General features: G+C 35.5%; 1 protein-coding gene across 1 annotated transcript in view; it reads right to left on the minus strand.

Annotated features, from left to right (window-relative positions):
• Nucleotides 1-18709, minus strand: part of LOC139966343 (macrophage mannose receptor 1-like) — a 44077-nt gene extending 25368 nt beyond the window's left edge. The window contains exons 1-16 of the mRNA XM_071969243.1: nucleotides 18503-18709; nucleotides 17502-17585; nucleotides 12508-12656; nucleotides 11113-11234; nucleotides 9956-10089; nucleotides 9267-9487; nucleotides 8735-8820; nucleotides 7513-7631; nucleotides 6012-6138; nucleotides 5293-5375; nucleotides 4384-4506; nucleotides 3642-3713; nucleotides 3266-3298; nucleotides 2049-2207; nucleotides 1027-1115; nucleotides 526-685 (exon numbers count right to left, since the gene is read on the minus strand). Coding sequence (XP_071825344.1) covers nucleotides 526-685; nucleotides 1027-1115; nucleotides 2049-2207; nucleotides 3266-3298; nucleotides 3642-3713; nucleotides 4384-4506; nucleotides 5293-5375; nucleotides 6012-6138; nucleotides 7513-7631; nucleotides 8735-8820; nucleotides 9267-9487; nucleotides 9956-10089; nucleotides 11113-11234; nucleotides 12508-12656; nucleotides 17502-17553 — 1729 coding nt within the window. The 5' untranslated portion in view covers nucleotides 17554-17585; nucleotides 18503-18709. The remainder of the gene's footprint in view (nucleotides 1-525; nucleotides 686-1026; nucleotides 1116-2048; nucleotides 2208-3265; nucleotides 3299-3641; nucleotides 3714-4383; nucleotides 4507-5292; nucleotides 5376-6011; nucleotides 6139-7512; nucleotides 7632-8734; nucleotides 8821-9266; nucleotides 9488-9955; nucleotides 10090-11112; nucleotides 11235-12507; nucleotides 12657-17501; nucleotides 17586-18502) is intronic.
• Nucleotides 18710-20337: the final 1628 nt, after the last annotated feature.

Genomic DNA, 20337 nt, shown 5'->3' on the forward strand with positions numbered 1-20337 from the left:
GAGCAAAGAAGTTTCTTTGTCAATTGTCCAAAATCTTTTCCAATGTCTGATATTTCCCTGTCAGGTTTCTGTTATTTATATTTTTTTTAATTATGTAAAATTTTATATTTATATTTATATTCAGAATAAATATGTATGAAAAACACAACACGACCCAACTTTACTCATCCTCCAACCACAAAAATCAAACAAGATTTGACATCAAAGGTACGCTCTCGCAAAGAATTATTCAAGGCATCACAGTTTCTGTTTGATTTTTGCATAAAAATCAAATATAAATCTAAATGTCGCCCTCCGACATGCTTGACTGATGTTATTGGAGGGATATCTTATGACAAATAGTTTGCTACTCTGATACAAATTTGGGCACATGTTTCTTCCATTCTTCAAACTTTTGGGTCCGACTGGTCGTTTTGTAGAATTGTTTGTTTCTTTCGTTCGTTTCTTCATTCAAGGCACCGAAATATTCAATGCAGCTCTAAAGTGGCTTAACACGAAATCATTAAAGCTGTTTGTCAAACTTACATTTTCCTTTCTTGCAGATGTATTTATGTGCATTGGTACACCTGATATCATTCCATGTTCCTAGTTTCCAATATTCTGATTCTAAATGGACACAGTCTTCAAAACTACCCGGAGATGGTTCTCCTGGAGCCCAGTTTGTGAATGATGACGAACTGTCAAACTAGATGGCGCAAAACAAAACAAAATTATATTATTATAATGAGACACAGGTAACCCTTAATGGGTGAGAACCAACCATTCGTACTGTTATAATACAGAGATAGAAGGGAAGGTTGGGGGGGCGGTGAATTTATTCTATCAAAGGGGGTTATAAGCTATGAAAATATGAATTTCTGTTTTTTTGTTCGACTTGGTCAAGTCTAATATTGCTTCATTTGCCTCAAGCAAAACACAATCTTCTTTGTTCATAATACAGATATAAGCAGTCCGTATTAATTTATGTAAATATATATATTATTTTCATTGTATGTCAGATGTTTTAAATGAAGAGAAACTGCTCACCAACTGGCCATCTTCCCACACATAATTTCCTTCAAGGGCAATATCATTCAGACCAATCCATAAATTTGTCCTGATTGAATCCATGCGAGCTGACAAAATGAAACAGATGAAAATTTGACAATTACTTTAAACCAGTGTGAAACTTTCCAATAATCATTCAGTTTTTGAGTATAATATATTTTCAGCGTGATCTGAGTTAATATGTTTTTGTAAACAAACTTGTTGAAAGTTTGTAAACTTTGTCAAGCAGCATACTCCTCCCTAAGTAACTGAATTTAAAAGGAGGCTTGATACAGTTATTAATGCAATTTAATATGAAAGCAGACAATATGCAGATCAGTAGATTCAGAGTTCCAGCTAATAATTTTATGATAGTCTCAGCAACAAATCATTTTAGCATCACATCATATCATATTGCATCACTTCAGATTGTACAATTCATACCACATTGCATCCACATCATACTACTTGCTTCAAAACACATCTATGCACTTTGAATCATATCACATCACATCATAGCAATTCATTGTAATAACTGCATATCATATCACATCATATTTAGTCACATCAGATCACTTCACATCATACCATCTTAAAGTAGAGCTTGAAGCATCATTTTTGGAAATTAAGCTTTATAAATGTCACAACTTTTGAAAATTTAAACTATCATGGGAACTAGAATAGATGCAGAAGTATATGCACCCATTTGGTTCACACTGTTTAATCATATTTTGTACGGTTGATAGAAAATCTTCCAGATTTTCCAATATTGACTGGAAATTCAAGTATCATTTCATAACCTAAAGAGTCATCAATACTCTCTTGATTCATCGGCCTCCACCTTTACAAATTTTTACTAAAACAGTGTTCTCCAAAACATAAGGATGACAGCAGTCTGCCAAAGTCATAAAAATAAACCAAACCAGAAAGCACCCCTGATTCGCAACAAGCGAAGAAAAACTCAACGTTATTGAAGAGAAAATTGGAGTGTGTTGGCAAGACTAGTTAAACCATAAACTAACTTGTGATAAAAGATTGTTCTTCTGGTGAGGTGATGGATGTAAGATTAGCATCTACCGCTTCGCACGCTTTGACCGCATCTTCTTGCACCTGGACGTCTTGGCTAAAGTAATAACAAGAGTCTTTGAAGAGGTTCCAGCCAACCTCACAGCTACCGTATGCTGTACAGGGAAACAATATATTGCCATAGAAGCTGTTCAAAGAGTACTTCAGCAAACCGAGTAGAAACCGACATTATTTTCATAAATATGTGCATCAATAACTCTTGTGAGAAATTGGTTTCTTTAAAATGAAATAATAATATCTCAATCAAAACAAGTCTGTGAGAATCTGATTGACTGATGGGATAATTTTAGTGAATTTCCATCAAAAGGCAGAAATGCAAAATGCATTAAGTGTTGATGAGGTAAATTAGCTGAATCATTTGGGAAGCCACTATCTGAAAATTTGTTAGCAAGGTTTCAACAGTGTGTTTTCTCTGTTGACCACAAATGACCAATAAATTCAACTACAATCAATACAGGGTGTGCATCATTAGGAAACAACCTCATATAAGGCATGACTTTCTTTCCAACGTTCCCGATTTGAATGATTCTTTTACAAGGTTTGCAGACTTTGACCTCAGATGACCTTTGAACTCCAATAGAAAAAAAATATAGCATATTCACTCATGCATCCACAATCTAAAGATGAGATACGTCAAAGGGTCCTTTCTTGTGATTTCATGTAAATAAATGCTTCTTGGCATTGAGCTTTGCTGACTTTGACCTTCAAAGACAACAAATTTCATCTAAGCATACAGTCAAATATTGTACCCAAGATATTGAAGAAATATATATAATAATATGTTAACTAGGTTTTCAGACCTCTGATTACCTCAAATGACCTTCAACCTCAACTAGAAGCACCAGGCTCCATCTAATCAATAAAAGGTATCCACTAGCCACAAAAAAAATTATGAGACTTCATCCAAGTTTCCCTCCTTACCCACCCACTCACATACACCCCTACATAACCACTCATAATGATTCACACTAAGTGTAGCTATAATATTATTGTTTGTGCTTTTGCATGAATAGTAAATTGTGAACATAAACTGCTAACCTGAGCTCCTAAGTCTAATTTCTATTATTTTTCTACTCGGATGTTCTTTAATATTATCGATTTTGGCTTCAAAAAATGTGTCAGACAACTTAAACTCAAATAAATTTTTACTTACTGCTATCTGGAGAGGAAGGATTTAATGTGGCTCCTGAAAGAAAAAAAGAAAAATAAATGAAACTGATGGTACTTCAAAATTCAGCATCAAATTTGTTGACACAAAATGCAACCATTCAGGTTGCAATTAGAACAGTGATGGAAGGACTGAGAGATTTTTGGAGGGTGGTGGGGGGGGGGGGAGAACTTGCGATAAAGAGCTGGTACCTTTCATAGGTTTTTTTGCAACTTTTCACCAGATCATCTGAAGTTACTCCAGCAATGTCCTGTACAAAGCCACACAGAATTTTATGTGTGTGGAGAACACTTCGTACAAAAGAGTTTCAGAATAAAAGCGGTACAGCGAAAACGTCAACTGAAAAATGTAGTTTTCTCACCTAATGGTGCTTTACAATAAAATGCCTTCAGACCATAGCAAGTAGTTGTGTCCCATTTGCTATCCGCAAACCCTGTAAAAGAGTACACATAATATACAGAACTTTTATTATCATATGAAAAATGATACAAACAAGATGAACCAACTGAAGCATAGAAATATAGATCAAATCAATAAATGATAAAAATGTGGTAAATTTATGGAACCATTTAACAGCTTTTTTAGGTGAGATGCCCCTAGGAATATAATTTATCATTAAGAGGGAGGAGGTTGGGTGGGGGGAGGTGGGCGAAAAGAGTAGGAATGTGTAAGTATGTTTCTTGATAAAATTATGTATTTCCTTGTTTGAAATCTAATAAGTGTAAACATATTTTAGAGGCATGAAACGGCTATCACTGAGAAGTATTGCCAATTAAGTGAATTTCATATTGCACAGGAAAACCACATCAGTATTTTTCAATCAGACTTCTTTGATCCTTACGACTTGGACATCCATTTTCAAACTTCTTAAATTCAGGTATGTTATCAAACTTTACGGCATAAACTGGGTCTTTCCACAGTTATTTACCACCGATTCCCCTACTCCCATCGGACACAAGTCATATTCTAATCTCTGTTTACTGTGTTTTTTTCTACTTAAGACATTTTCTTAACGAATTATCTGATATAAAATAGCACCCGAACGATATAGAACATATACTTCATTTATTAAATTATAAAGAGACAAATGACGCATATCCTACCAGTGTAGATTGTGCCGCAGTCCGTTTGGCCTGCTACTAGAGAAGGTTGAGACGGGTTCCAGTTAGTGTACCCATCCACAGCTCCACCATGTTCCCAAAGAAGCTGGTCGTCATTGATGAAATCTGAAAAACGAAGGGAAAAAAAAAACATGTTTGCTATTTGACAGAACCACTCTCAAAGTACAGAGGGACGAAAGTTAAAAACGAAGAAGAGAATACATTGCTTTGAAGATAATTACCACTCTACCCAAATAAAGAAAAGCTTTAAAATCACATGCAACAGAGTTCCTGTGTTACTAGTGGATCATATCTTAGCTTAGGCTTGATACCAAAAGAATGTATATGGTGTTGTAGCTAATTAAATCTGTTTACTTAAAGTTTCAAATGATTAGGTCAAGACATATATATTACTTGATACAGCCAACTTTGGATATAAATAGTTTTCTGGCTATCTGCAGTTAAACGCAACTTCATTAAGTATCAAAACAGCAAAATGAGTATCAAGTGATCTATCAAGTCAGAGATATGTTTATTATTTGTCACATCAAGACAAACTCAATATCCAGGTTATAGTCAAAACAGATACAACCTAAAAAAACCTCCTGTTTTTTTTCATATCCAATAACTTTTCTTCATTGGGATTACATTTGAAAGTTAATTAACCATTTTCACATATCTTATTCGTATTCGAGTTCTATAAATACCGACAGTAAATTAAAAGTGTAAATTCATAATATTCCAATGATGCTGCATCAGCAAATTAAAGTACTACAATATCTAACAAGAATTCCGGGTATTTTTGTTGTTGTTAAGCATAGGGCTCGTTCCAATTCCTCATGATGTAAGATCTAATAATGAACTAAAAAAGCTATAAAGTTATAACCAAATTTGGAAGGAGAGTACACTTACCACTGACACCAAGCCACATGCTAAAAAAACCATTAAAATAAAAACTTAAGAGGTTTTCACCAATAAACTGGCTTTCTGCATCCCTGTGAAAGGTAAGAAATACAAAATTCAGGATCTTCGATTGGTCTTTGAATATCAATTTACACTTTTTCCTGGAAAGTTCAGATCCAACTTTTTCCCTCCAAATATCTACTAACTATTAAAACCACCTCGGTACCCTTTGTCTATGCTAAATAATACTCTTAACATTTGCAATTTATCCTTTGTTTATATCAACAGTTCAACTTGACATGATGCTTATATCAGCAATGATATCTACATTCTCTCTTGGCCCGTAAGTTGGCATTATTTTATGTTATATCAGGAATAGCTAAGCAAATTTTCAGAATGTCCTCAATCTGTACCACATCATAACTTCAAACTTGGTGATTGCAGACTGAGTTGAAATAATTTAAGATAGGAGACAGCTTAAAATATTTGGCAAACTAATGTGATAACCAATGCTTCTCAACAACATTTTGTAGTTGAAGACTGGGACAAATTATTATATTGTTCTAATTCTAATGTTTTGATGGCATGAAGAAAACATCAGTTTCAGTTCACTGTACAATTCATTAATTGCTTTACTCTGTAAACTAAAACTTTACAGCATCACACTTCACTAGAAGTTTTCAAGTGGTAAAAACCCTGACAGAATCTAAAGATTGAAGAAAACTTACGATAAAATTGTCAGTAAGTAAGCTCCCTCATTTTCACAGAAGTGTTTAGCATCAGTATAAGTCTTTGCAACCTTCACAGCCTGATAACAGAAACCATTGAAGTTTTCCCATCCGACTGGACAGAACCCTAATGACAAATAATATTCAGTTAATCAATCAATCCATTGATGTAAATCAATTAATCATTTACTAACAGTAAAAGGAAGAGTAAAACTAGTCAGATAATTGTCTGTTGCAGATTTGTTAAGACCAACCATTTATTTAAAGGGTGTGAAGACTCGCGTCAAAAGAAATGCCGGTGATCTGACCTAGTTTCGAATGAGGTGTAACAGAAGTGTTAGACACCACCATCGATCCCAGAAAATACACACACAGCTTGCTACCGTTGGTAATTAGACACTAGTGTGCAGTCAGTACATACAGCTGTGGTCAATACCCACAGCACAGTGTACAAACGATACAGCGATGGACATCTTAGGTCTAGCTAAAGATAAGAAGGTATCACGTTTCATTACTGTCTGCATTTCGTAGCGACAAGCAACGGAAAGTTAACTTTTTAAAGATGGCGGCACGCTGTTTGAGGCGAGTCTTCAATGCCTTTAATGGCTCAGTTGCTTTTGCAAGAACTACATCAATAGCAACAGACTAGGAAAGCTCGACAACCATCAACATTGTCACTGCCCATATGCAATGATGAATTATATAATTATTATGAAATATCCTAGATGTCAATAACTGATGCAAGATGCAGGACTCAGCTGTGGGTGGTCATTTAAGTTAGTTTAAGTCTCATATCCTGCTAACTTCCTGTCAGAGTTCAAGTCCTACTTTTGTCTTCTTGTCCTTCTTCTTGTCCTACAGATTTCTTGTCCTACTTGTCCTACTTTTCCCTGGACCTACTTGCTATCTGTCTCTGTTGTCATGCCTATTTTGATCGTCTTTGAAAACTGATACTCCACCACAAACTGGTCAAGAAAATGCTAAAAAAGCATTATTTTGTAACTCTGCTAACTTTCATTTTCTCTTTTATCTGTTCTTGCCAGCTATTTTGAAATACCAAATACTGTAAAGCAATGTTTTTTAGAACCTGACTACAATTATTTTTTGATACACAGACTTTCACTGAAAATGTCATCATTATTGGCCCCCAAGGATTTAGCATTGCTTTAAACTTGCTACAAGTTAGCAAAAGAACTTTACTAGAGGTTCTGATCCTTCAAATTGTTACCAGCCATTGAGGATTATTAACATAGATAATTAACTATATCATTGTGGATAACAATATTGTATAGATAATTAACTATATCATTGTTGAAAACTTCCGTTTAAAGGTTCAGTATAATTGATTGTTGAATATTCAGCATGGTTGACCATTATTTGATTTTTTGGCATATTTGGGGGCAAAATTGATGACCTTTGAAGGGTGAACTTATAATACTGATCTTTAAAGCAAGATATGGGATGTTTGTTTTCTAAAACCATATTAATTTTCAAAACAAACCTGGATCCTTTTCACAAAGAAAGTAATGCTTTGAAGAACATGCATCTGTGCTCCAGTTGCCGTTAGCAACACGATTAAGCCCAATCTGAACACAATTTGCACCATCACTGTCCCAGAAACTGTTGATGAGAGGAGGGAAGAGCAATATTGTGTGATTAGTGTTTTAATATGGAAGAAAAACATCACTTCAAACAGAGACATAAATATCTGTAATAATGCAACATGAACGATCAGTGTGCTGTGCAATTGGTGTTATGAATAATGCTGTTAGAGTGATATAAGTATCTTTCGTGAAGAGGGGAGGATGTAGAGATCATAGTCTAGTTCTCTCTAGTTTCCACCATTCAACCCTTTCACATGTGTTGCATACCAGTACATTCCAATCATAGTAATTAATTAGTGATATGTACAGTATACTTACCTGTAGACACACACCTTGCATATATATTCTAGTATAGTGTCATTGTTACTTACCTGTAGGTAAATACCTTACAGTCCTGTATAAATGCTTTAGGTATTGTTTTCTTTATAGTTGTTTCTAGGGTGGACCTTCCTGCATGTAAAGGACTCCTTATGTTTTGATTGGTTACTGTTTTTGTATTATCATTTTGATTGGTTGAAACACTGATGACCAGCCTGTGCATCAGGTTCTAGTAAATAGTGTTATAGAAAATTCAGCAGAGTAGCACAGAACCCCAGAGTTTTCCAACTCGGTCTCTACAATGGCGCTTAATGAATATCATTCAAAACATTGTTTATTATGCAACGCAAGACTGATATATTTTGTTTGAATCATTTTCAACACAGTATCGGTTATACAGTAAAAAAAAAAGCATCGTTATTAGATTTGGTGTATGGATAGTATGAAATCAAAATTAGTTGAAAACAATACAACTAACTTACTACATGTTCACAAGTGAAGTAGGGAAAATAACAATTAAACATCTCTATGGGGGCTCTTCATCAAATCCCAAAATGAATTTGACTTTAGCAAAGAATTTGTGATCCTCTTTCAAGTTTATGGCAATAAAAAATGTAATAAATAACAAATCCACTGATTTAACCAGTTGTTCTAGGGTGATTTTATAACAGAAAAGATGCAAAATAAAACTAACAAGATTTATTAATGCATAGCTAAATTTTTTAACATTAATAAATGAATCTGGAAATATATACTGACCTTAAAATTCAACAACTTGATGAAGTGAAGTTAAAGACATACCTTACATCTGGCTGATTTAAGCCCCAATTTTGGAAAGTTAAAGTGGTATCTGGGTCGGCCCACTGGAACGCACCCTTCGATGAATACTGTGGGGATTAAATCGATCGTAACAGGTATTTTAATCCTTGAAATAGTTACACAGATTGTGGTTTCGGATACTGACTGTGATTTCTGCTACCGTTAAGTACAGTACTAAAGTAATCAAGTATCAACCTTGCAGATTTTTTCACAAATTAGCACTTCAAATTACAAGATCAATTTAAACTGGTAAGAAAATGAATACAACAGAAAAGGAAAAAGGAACAAAGTTTTCACAAGGGCCGTTACCTTAACTATTAAAACTCTAACTACCAGATGTGAAAAGCTATAGAAACCTGCATGTGGATCGTGATTACTTAATGAGAGTAAAAATTGTGTTCTCCTCGTTTGTGAGAGCTTAACGAGGGAACCGAGAGACAAAATTCACATACTGAACATTGATAACTAGAATCAAGAAAAAAACCACCCTGATATTAAGCCCAGTATTTCCTACCTGGTCTGTGAGTCCGATCCAGAATGGTAATCCCTCAAAGGCCTGAATATTTTGTACAAATTTCTGTTCTGTTTCATCGCCGATGGAAACAACATGGCCGCCAAACTGCGTGCAGACCTGCTCGGCATCTTCATATTTTTCTCGATCTACTCCCGACCACCAATAACATCTGTCGTTGTACTCATGCCAGCCGTTGTTGGCATCACACTTGAGTGGTGCATCTGCCCAAAACAGGATCAATCACGATCGATTAAAATGGATGCCATTTATATCAAAATTTAAAATCAACAAGGGCAAATTTAGTGGCAGAAATGTTTTTTTATATATATATTTTTTCATCTTCAATCCGGAATTGTTTGCATCGTAAAACAACGAAGTAAGTATAAACCAATCATATATTGTTTGGGTGTGATTCACCAACATCCGTACTTCTAACCCCATCTCACTCATCCAATTCATACTACCCTTAAAACGCTAATATCACTAACTATTCCACTGTTCACAATTTCCTGGAATGATCTTGAAGAAAGAAAATCTGCCCAACAGCTCCCAACATATCATTCACTTGAAAACAAAATGCAATGCAAAACTATTTTTTGCTCCACAATTATTAATGCAAAGAAAGCAAACTTTTTGTCACTGAAAGGTGAACATCTCGTTTGATAACCTCATTTGACATAATGACATACTTAGTCTCCGCTCGCAAACAAATCCGTTGAGGTCGACGCAAGTTTCATCGTTCCACTTTCCAGTATCACTGCTTAATTCACCGCAGTCTTCGCCCGGTAACTCTGCATTATTAGGTTCACCATTTCTGAAGTTTCTGTGCATTACCGAAAAACAAAAATAAAAATACAATCGAGAGAATAAAATACGTAGATCCCCTGAAAAAAGACTATCTACAAACCTGCTAGTTGCTTGTTCCCAGAACAAATCCTATAGAGTTAATTGAACAGTTGAGACAATCCTCTGTTAGAGTTCCCGTAAGTCCTTGTTACCCTGGGTATTATGAAGACTTTGAGGCATTCTCTTTTCATAAATACTAACATCTTTAGGGGCAAGCTTTAACTTCAACAGAGATACCACTGTAAGTAGCATTTGCCTAGGGAGTATCTAAGTTTTATACATAGATAGACACTTTATTCTCATAGGGAGTATCTAAGTTTTATACATAGACACTTTATTCTTAATAGGGATATATTAGTTTTATACATAGACACTTGATTCATAACGGGAGTATCTAAGTTTTATAAATAGACACTTTATTCTTAATAGGGAGTATCTAAGTTTTATACATAGACACTTTATTCTTAATAGGGAGTATCTAAGTTTTATACATAGACACTTTATTCTTAATAAGGAGTATCTAAGTTTTATACATAGACACTTTATTCTTATAGGGAGTATCTAAGTTTTATACATAGACACTTTATTCTTAATAGGGAGTATCTAAGTTTTATACATAGACACTTTAATTTTAATAGGGAGTATCTAAGTTTTATACATAGGCACTTTATTCTTAATAAGGAGTATCTAAGTTTTATACATAGACACTTTATTCTTATAGGGAGTATCTAAGTTTTATACATAGACACTTTATTCTTAATAGGGAGTATCTAAGTTTTATACATAGACACTTTATTCATAAAGGGAGTATATAAGTTTTATAAATAGACACTTTATTCTTAATAGGGAGTATCTAAGTTTTATACATAGACACTTTATTCTTAATAAGGAGTATCTAAGTTTTATACATAGACACTTTATTCTTTTAGGGAGTATCTTAGTTTTAATCATGGACACTATATTCTGATAGGGAATATCTTCGGTTTATAAAATCACTTACGCATATCCTGTTGCAGTGAGGTAAGTGTTGTCCACCCAAACAAACTGCCCTTCATCACTGGTATCATGAAGGCCAATCCAATAGAACTTCCCTCCTCCGGAGACTTGCGTTTGTATATAATTCTGTCAAGAGAAAAACAAAATCTAAACAAATCTTTTACAGCAAGAAAGACATTTGGAGATATTTAAAACATGCAAACTACATGAAGAGCTGACATTATTTTGAAAACGGGCAAGAAATATGTGCCACTTGTCGGCTGGTGGTCTTGGGGTGGAGGGAGGAGAGGGGTGGGGGAAGGGAGGAGAACATGTGAGTTAACTTTAAAGGGCAAGATGGCATATTTAGATTTTCAAAGGACACCAATGCCACAGCTTCCTCTGTTTGCCCAAAAAGAACAAAGAAAAAATTGAAGCAGAAAATAATTATGTTAGCATTATAAACAGTGTATCAAACCAAATTTCATCTAATTTAGCTGTTTTTGTGATTAATAATGGATTTCTCCTCTTGTAAACCCTAAGAATGTGATCAAGGTGAATGAGTAAAGAGGAACTGTTTCCATGAAGGCTTTAAGAGTAACCGAAGGGTGGTATCATGTCATCATGAACATCTGTGAGTACGAGCAAAGGATGTTATCAGAACTTGATAATAATTCTCATTTTTTTCAAATTAGACAAAAAACATGTCAATATGGTAGCACAATGGTCCCCCAAAAAATGGCTGAAGAAAAGAGCATAATTAGACCGTTAAGTTGCTCAATGGAATTTTGGGAAGTTTTAATAGTCTGTTTGGAGGAGAGTACCATTTTACTGTTGTTTATTCTAAACCAACAGATGGTCATTTATATCTCTTGGCCAGTAGTGCACACCCTAATTCTTGTATGCCTAACAATTCCCATACAGTATTGCCCTTTGGCTTAAATGCATTTGCTCAGAATCCCTCAATAACCGTCTTACAGAATACAAAACTTATTTGGTCGGTAGGGGTGATGATTCAGAGTTCATAAAATCTCTAGTAGATTTATAACTCTACACTTCCCAACTGGAAGAAGATGATTATCCACAGGAACATCCATCTGTTGCATACAGTCGCTCCCTAAATTTTTATGAAGGCTAAATTCTCCCAGAATTCCATCTTTATTGGCATTCAGAAGACCTAAATCTTTAAAGGAACATCTGCAACATACTACAAAGAATAACTTTAGTACATCTAATCAGGACAATTTAGTAGTAGGTTGTTACAAGTGTAATAGAACAAAATGTGAGGTTTTTTTTCTTAATTTTCTAGTAGCTAATACTCCTTTCCAGAGTGCCAGTACATGCATTTCATACGCTACAGTATATATGCTGTTTCTTTTCTTGACACTAAAAGTAAACAAATTTAGAAAGATCATCTTACATTTTCTGCTTGTGAAGTGATTATGACTAGGTCCGATATGGAGTCGATACACCGCTGACGGGCCAACCTCCATCCAATTCTTTCATTCCGAAAAAGGTAACATGAGCCTTGAAATTCCTGCCATTCTCCACCACATTCCTGACAATGTCCTGAAGAGTGACAAAGAAAAAGGTTACAATTAAGCATTTGCATTTAATTTGAAAAAAAAAGAGGATGAAGGTCAAATGCCCAACTTTAGAATATCTTATCCAGAAAAAATGGCTTTGTACAATACAATTCAAGAAAATTATTAATGGGATCTGGGGAAAGGCGGGGGCATCTCCTCAAAAATTTGGGTTGTCTGGTCATCTTCCAGGGGCTGTTTGTTTCCTATTCTAGCCTGTAAAAGGTTGTAACACACCTTGAGATATGTTTAACAGCTCACAGTTAATCATAGAATTAATTCCTGCATGGGTCAGCAATTACTGTCACACTTAGTTAACCATTCTTTCTGTTTGATGTTGAAAAACGTCAGACGCTGGGTCCGATCTTCCCTTGATCCTGGTCTATAGAGGGGTCCAAATCAGGTTGTCTGACCCTCAATTACACTACAAATTGGACCCAGGGCCTGGGAAACCATGCTCTCCCTCATGAAAAAACAGGGCTTTAAATTAGTAGTGGAAGATTCTTAAACTAATAAACCTGTACGATTAAACATTTAGACATAGCTATAGACTGGGTGATATAGACTGGGTTTCTTTGGCTTGGCCTATTTTCAGTCGGCCTAGTAATTTGAGGCACGGAAGGATACCATTGTAAATATGATATGATATGCTTTTGTGTGGTTTAATTAAGTAGAACAAACTTAATTATATCATCACCATCATGTATACTTGGGTATTAAAGACTTTACAACAACTTATCAAAACATGATAGCAATGCTTGCCAGTTCAAAGTTTTTTTTCCAGTTTGATTAACATAGTTGGCCAACTACAGTTAATTATAATCACTAAATATAGTAAAATATCAACACATTTTCAAACAAAGGTACACAATGTATCACATCCCCTGGTTATCTTCAAATTTAATAGGCAGTGTTACATGAGTGTCAACAATATCTTGCTGGGTAACAACAAGTACTTTGTATCCAAGATCATAATCAAAGTTAACTTACAACTGTTTGTTTTCTTCTATTAAAGTTTTATATCATTTGCTCACAACACACTATGAACATGTAATTAGAAGTGAGGACCTTCTTAATTCTCAAAGTGAAAGATGCAGTTAACTAAACACAACTTACATTGAAACTGAATGTACCTTCTACATCAATCAGACATCAATGGAAACTGCATTTAGAGTATACTCTCAAATTGATTTCTTGAGCAATGTTAACGTACAGTAGCCGAACTGGTCACCACTACACACCGATTGTGTTGTTACAATTCCGATTGTGTTAAGGACATCTTTTAGTTATATTGAATTAAAAGGTGTGAAGACTCACGCCAAAAAACCTGTCTTATGCCGGTAATTTGACCTAGTTTCGAATGAGGTGTAACAGAAGTGTTAAACACCACCATCGATCCCAGAAAATACACACACACAGCTTGCTACCGTCGGTAATTAGACACTAGTGTACAGTCAGTACATAACAGCTGCGGCCAATACCCACAACACAGTGTACAAACGATACAGCGATGGACAACTCATGTCCAGCTTAAAATAACAAGGTATCACGTTTATTACTGTCTGCATTTTGTAGTAACACGAACAAAACGTCACTTGCAAGCAACATAAAGTTAACTTTTTCAGATGGCCACACACAGTTTGGGGCGATTCAATGTGATGTCATCCTGCCAGCCATAAACAACATCTCATTCAAGATGATCGGCATGTACTAGTTTCCATGATAAGAAACAAAATTAGCTTGCAGAATGGATGTTTTGTTTGGTGTATTAGTTTCAATCGATCACATTAAGGGTTTTGCACTTTGAGCATACAATGATCATGTTTATATATTGCTGTACCTGTGATACCTGATAGCCACATACTGTAAGCTAACCAACAGGACTGTTAAACAAAATGAGTATAAACGAAAGGACATGATTACGCCTACCAATGTTACATGTCTGCCCCCCACACATGCCATCCCTACAACTTAATCACATGTTAGCAAGCTACTATAGGTATAAGTAAGGCTCGTCATAAACATTTTGGAAATTACTCTGACACGGAAATTCACAAGATGTTATCTCATCGAAACTAGGAACCTATCCATCGATCACCCATTGATCTACATGTACTTTTCTGGTTCTGGTTTTGTAGAGCAAAGAAGTTATTTAGTAGAAAATCTTAATTATTATTATCTTCAGCATATAATATATAAAATGAAATAATTTCTATCACCTTGTGAAAGATCCTACTATATAGTGCAAAATATATGTTTAATTGTGCCTTGTAGTAAAGGTTGAAATATGCAGTAATTAGTAGACAAGTGTAAAAGATATGAATAATATTATAAGTTCATGGAAGTTTTTATCCTTGGAATCCATATCTAGAATTATACATTAAGTAATACAGAATCACTAAATTACTTTTAACCTGGTAGATTAGAAAACATAATAAACTGCGCTAATAGCATACCAAAATCTATCTAACACAAACAGAAGCTCTTATAATTACATCGTTATCTTTCCTTTAGGATTTCAAAGTTTATTTAAGTCCCTAGTAAGCAAGCAGTTATTTGATACAATAAGATTGTGGAACACATTTGGTTTGAGACTTTGTGATCTTAGAGATCTTCATCGAAACGTGTGTGTGTGTATTTGGGTGATCAAGGCCATCGTGCCAACAGGCTGTAATCTGTTGAACAAATGTTTCTTTATAATGTCTCCCAAAAAAGTTAATCAAAGCGACTCATGGAAGGTTTCCTGGCATTCAAGATTTGTAAAAAATTGAAAAACTAGAAAAATGTTTGCAACTTAATAGTTTTGGAGTTTTACCACTACTTCACACCTTTGAAAACTCAGTCCAACAAACCTGTAAAATACATCGGTTTTCAGGCACATTTAAAATGATTTCTAATTCATAATGGTCGATATTTCAACATCTCATTGGCTCATTTCTGGCTTTATAGAAAAGGAAAGAATTCCAAGTGGCTTCGAGGTACTACACAGACCTATCACCAACTACATATATAAAGCGGTCAAAACGATGGCATTCCCTCCTCGTAAATTTACAACAACAATGCATAGGAATGGGTGTTGTGCAAGAAGGGAAGTGGATCTTCTGTGTTAACAATGGTTAAAATATACAGCTCAAATCTATTGAAAGGAGCTCTGATGTTTTAATCGAAGGTACAAGTTCCCAGTGTCGGTCAGCAACTATCCCTTTTACCATTTCCTCATCCCCCCTTACCCACTTCTGACCACTCCAGTATCAACATTTTAACCTGCAGAGCTTTCTTTAGTTAGACACTAAAATCATTGAGGAATTAATAACAACTGCAAGGTTACAATTCACTTTACACTCATTATCATTTACACAAAACTCCTTTAAAATGATTTAAAGACCTACTAAGATCTCTTATGTATAACTTGCAGATTGAGACTGCATCTTACCATTCATTAATTGACTCTTCTCCTCGTTTAGCCCTCTGTATCATAAATCACATCATTAATAACCAAGGGCGTAGGAACCGGGGGGGCTGGGGGGCACCAGCCCCCCCCAGTGAAAAATGTGGAGGGGCGGAAGTATCATTCCGCCCCCCCGCTCCGCAAGTCAGAAAACCCCTTTTTCATTTCCAAATGAGAAAAAAATCTCATTTGGAGCACCAAATTGCATCTAAGGCCAGGTGAAAATACAAAATTAAGTTTACAAAATGGAGTGGGTATTGAAGTGTGCTATATTGCACCAAATTGCATCTGAGGCCACCTGGAAATGCAAAAAATTCCAAAGGGGAGGGGGACACCCCCTCCCCTTAGACCCCTCCCCCAGGCCGGCCATCAGTCTTCAGCCCCCCACTCAAAAGTACCTTCCTACGCCACTGTTAATAACTGCCACGGCATGCACAATACCAGTATAATTTTCAATGATTGTTTCGATTCGACATTGCTATTAGCATGAAAATTGAACAAATATCCTCCTCAACTTCCAAACCCCACCCCTCCCCTTTGCTGCCTCCCTATGTTTTCTTCTTTCATGATTTGCGAACGGATTAACGACATGCATCGATCACTAACTACTTTTGACATATTAATGAGTACTTTTTTCCGAGTCATGACAGTTCACTGTACAAACTAACCATAAAAATATTTTCATGTCAATAGGTAACAAATTTTCATTCCCCAAATTGGTATGTATGTAATCCTCCCCACCCCTCCATCCCCCTCCGACCCATTAGCAGAACAAACTGTTTGGTGATTTCCTATGCACCCAATATACAGATGCATATTGTTACGTTGTGTGGGGTAATAAGTTCAAGACAGTGTCATTCGTTGTTTTTCTTCCTTTATTTTTCAGGCTCCACATAACGCCACTGCTTCCTTTCACAATTAACTAACATCGATTCTCCATTAACAACCTCTGCTACCTTGCAACACTATCCCTGCTATCCTCACACACTCCCTCCGCTTCTCTCCTTTTCTCGTCTCTCCCTAATACCTTGGCTCCTCACCTCACAAAAGCCAGTCCAACTGCTCTAAACCCCTCTCCTCATCTCTAGCTCTATCCTTTAATCATATTAGCAAGTCTTTACATGTCTAAGTAATCCCAGCTTTGTAATCCCCTTAAGCTATCCCTAGGACATAAGCAGCTTTCTTCTCCTTACTTGCAGACTTCACAACACATATGAAACATCATGGAGACCCCAAATTGTAACAAACTATACATAAAAAGTTTTCACAGCAACAACAATAAATTTTTGTCTCGATACTGTAAAATGCAATGGCATATGTGCTAACCATGCAGACAACATTTCAACTGTTTCTTAGCATTAAGAGAAAACTTTGGAAACTTACCTAACTTTGCGGCCAGTAATGTGACTGCTATAATGACGAGGTAAAGCTTCATTTCGGATGCTGTGTTAACAAACGTCAGACAAACTGTCCCATGAATATCATGAGAAAATTGTATGAAAAGGCAGAACAAGAAAAATATTAGTTGTAAATAATTTATAGAATTTTAAAACTTGTCATATTTATGTCCAGGTTCAAGTTTAACTCTTTTTTCCTGTTTTATTCCTACAAGTTCCACTGAGAGAAGTAATTTATACAGAGAGCTGACATTATACTATGCCCAAACCCCATAAGGTTGTAATGCCAATCTTACTGTGAGTTGGTGCCCAAGTTAAAATCTTAAACTGACAAAGTCCAATTCCACAGAATGGTTATGAAAAGCTTTTTTGCGGTTTTACAACAGTTGGATGAACTTTGTTTGCTTGTGATAAATACAGCATCTGTAAGTTTACGTAAATCACGATGATCTTCTGATACAATCTTAACAAGGGTGTGCTCCATTCAAATCAAACAGAGTAGTCAACTAAATAGACTAAGCTGGTATCCACAAATAGTATGGAGAAAACATGTACACACACCGGATTCAAAGATTAAGAGGAGAACCCTCTATTTTCTGGATTATGGATTATCCAGATCATATATCCAATAATTCATTATTGTATAATCCAGAATAATAACTATCACTAATCAAGGGTTCAAATGCAAGGTCCCTAACTTTTGGTTGAAAATTTTTCACAGACATTTTATCACAGAGAATAGAGCAGATCAACACATGAAAAATTAAATGGTAAAGCACATACTTAAATCAAATCATACAACACAGTTACAAGGATCAACAAAATAGATAACTGGGCAATATATAGACAAATGGACTATTTCATAGCCAAAAATCTCTCTCAATTTTGGCATCTTTGGTTACCAAATGATTTTATTTGTATAAGCTACCCTGCAATGCAATAATACATTTTACTATGTACTAAACAAAAGAAACCGGCTTTACTCACCCTTACTGGCTGTTTGATTCCTGTAATGTCTTGCATTCCATTCAAGTTGTTGTAAAATATTCTTATGAATCCTGTTTTTATGTCAGACTTGCTCTCTTAATTACATTTATCACCGCCTATCAGATTTCTAGTGAAAACTAGCAAACCATCTAGTCAAAACATCCCATTAAACAGTTGTTAAATAAAGTATAAACATTTATTGTCAACTACCAACCCTGACTAGCTTTGCTGTCGAGCAAAGTTGGGTATTCCTTTCCGCATGAGTGGAGTGAGGTGCTCATAGAATTCAATTCCTTGAAAAAGGAAAGTGGGTATACCATTCCATAGACTAAAGACGTGTTTACTGAAGGATCAACGGCTACAGTTAATCATAAGAATGGGATTTGCCGAGTGGCGATGACCCATTGAAAATCATCGGGCGTGACGCTTGTCTTAGACAATTCATTGGAAAAAGCCTTCTTGACCTATGAATTGTATTGATTCTGTTGTATGGCATACTACTTGTGGTTTAACATACACTGTCTACACGGAGTGAGTCATATTGTAAAGCACACATACCTGAATAATTCACACATATTTGGAAAGACTACAACTAAACTGACACACTAACCGGTAACTCCTATCGGTAAGTAAAGTCACTAGATATATAGCCACAAATTACTACAACACTTTTTGACAAGTTTGGAATATCTCTTTGCATGGTATGCATAATTTTGAAGGAAAAATTGTGGATTCGTTTTTGTGGTGACTAAAACTATGCAGTTTTCTAATTATCTTGAACTTTGATTTTTGGTACCACCAGCAAAGCTTTGACTTCACTGCACAGTACCTTTTAACCCAAACAAAAGTACAATGAATAAAGGACTTTCAAAAGCAATTCTACGCTACGTGATGTCACAATGGGTCGTCAAACTACGTCAAAGTGCGGTCTCTTGTTGGAAGGACTCCATAAAGGAAATAACCTGGTTAGCAATCAACCAATCTTAGACATTTTCATGACTTTGTGTGCTATTGTCAATCTAACATAAAATGGTGATGACGCATGTTTCCTGGAATAAATCTTGTGTACTTGTTAGGTCAATGAGGGTATTCTGATTGGTGAAATATTGTGTCATGTGATAAAGGCATTTTAGTAGTATAGTCTGGTGTTCAATGATCAGAGGGAAGCAGGTCACTTCGCCCAACAACCATTTCGCCAACTGCCATTTCGCCCAACCTTACCATTTCGCCCAACCAGCCTGGTCATTTCGCCCAACCAGCCTGGTCATTTCGCCCAACCTTGATTAAATATGATACTTCAAAAGGAAACGTTCGGGAATTGTTAACATTGCAGCATACGAACCGAATATTAAGGAAACTTGAGGATCGATCAGGGTGTGGGGTTAGGTTTGATAGTAAACATTCAAATATTAAGGAATATTAAGGAAACTTGAAGTCCTTTACTTTGTATAACTTTAGTAAGAAAACATTCAGGAATTTTTAACGTTACAGGATACGAACCGAGTATTAAGGAAACTTGAAGTTGTGGTTAAATTGATTACATATGTGATTAAATATGTGGTTATATATATTTATTTTTTTCCAATTTAATAAGGAAACGTTCGGGAATTGTTAGTCAGTAGGATGGATCAGTAATTTTAGGGGTTAGGTTTGATAGGTTTTCATGAAGACCGATTCCCCTGTGTTTGTATAATAATATAACTTCCATTGTATGCGTAAACGCCTAAAGTAGTGTAATCCTCCCATTATACCCGAAATAACTGCTCAGACTCTGATCGATATCGAGCGGACCTCACTTTTTTATTTACCTATTATGAAGTAACCTAACCCAAAAT

The sequence above is a fragment of the Apostichopus japonicus genome, chromosome 4, assembly GCF_037975245.1.
Source record: "Apostichopus japonicus isolate 1M-3 chromosome 4, ASM3797524v1, whole genome shotgun sequence".
Classification (NCBI taxonomy): Eukaryota; Metazoa; Echinodermata; class Holothuroidea; order Aspidochirotida; family Stichopodidae; genus Apostichopus; species Apostichopus japonicus.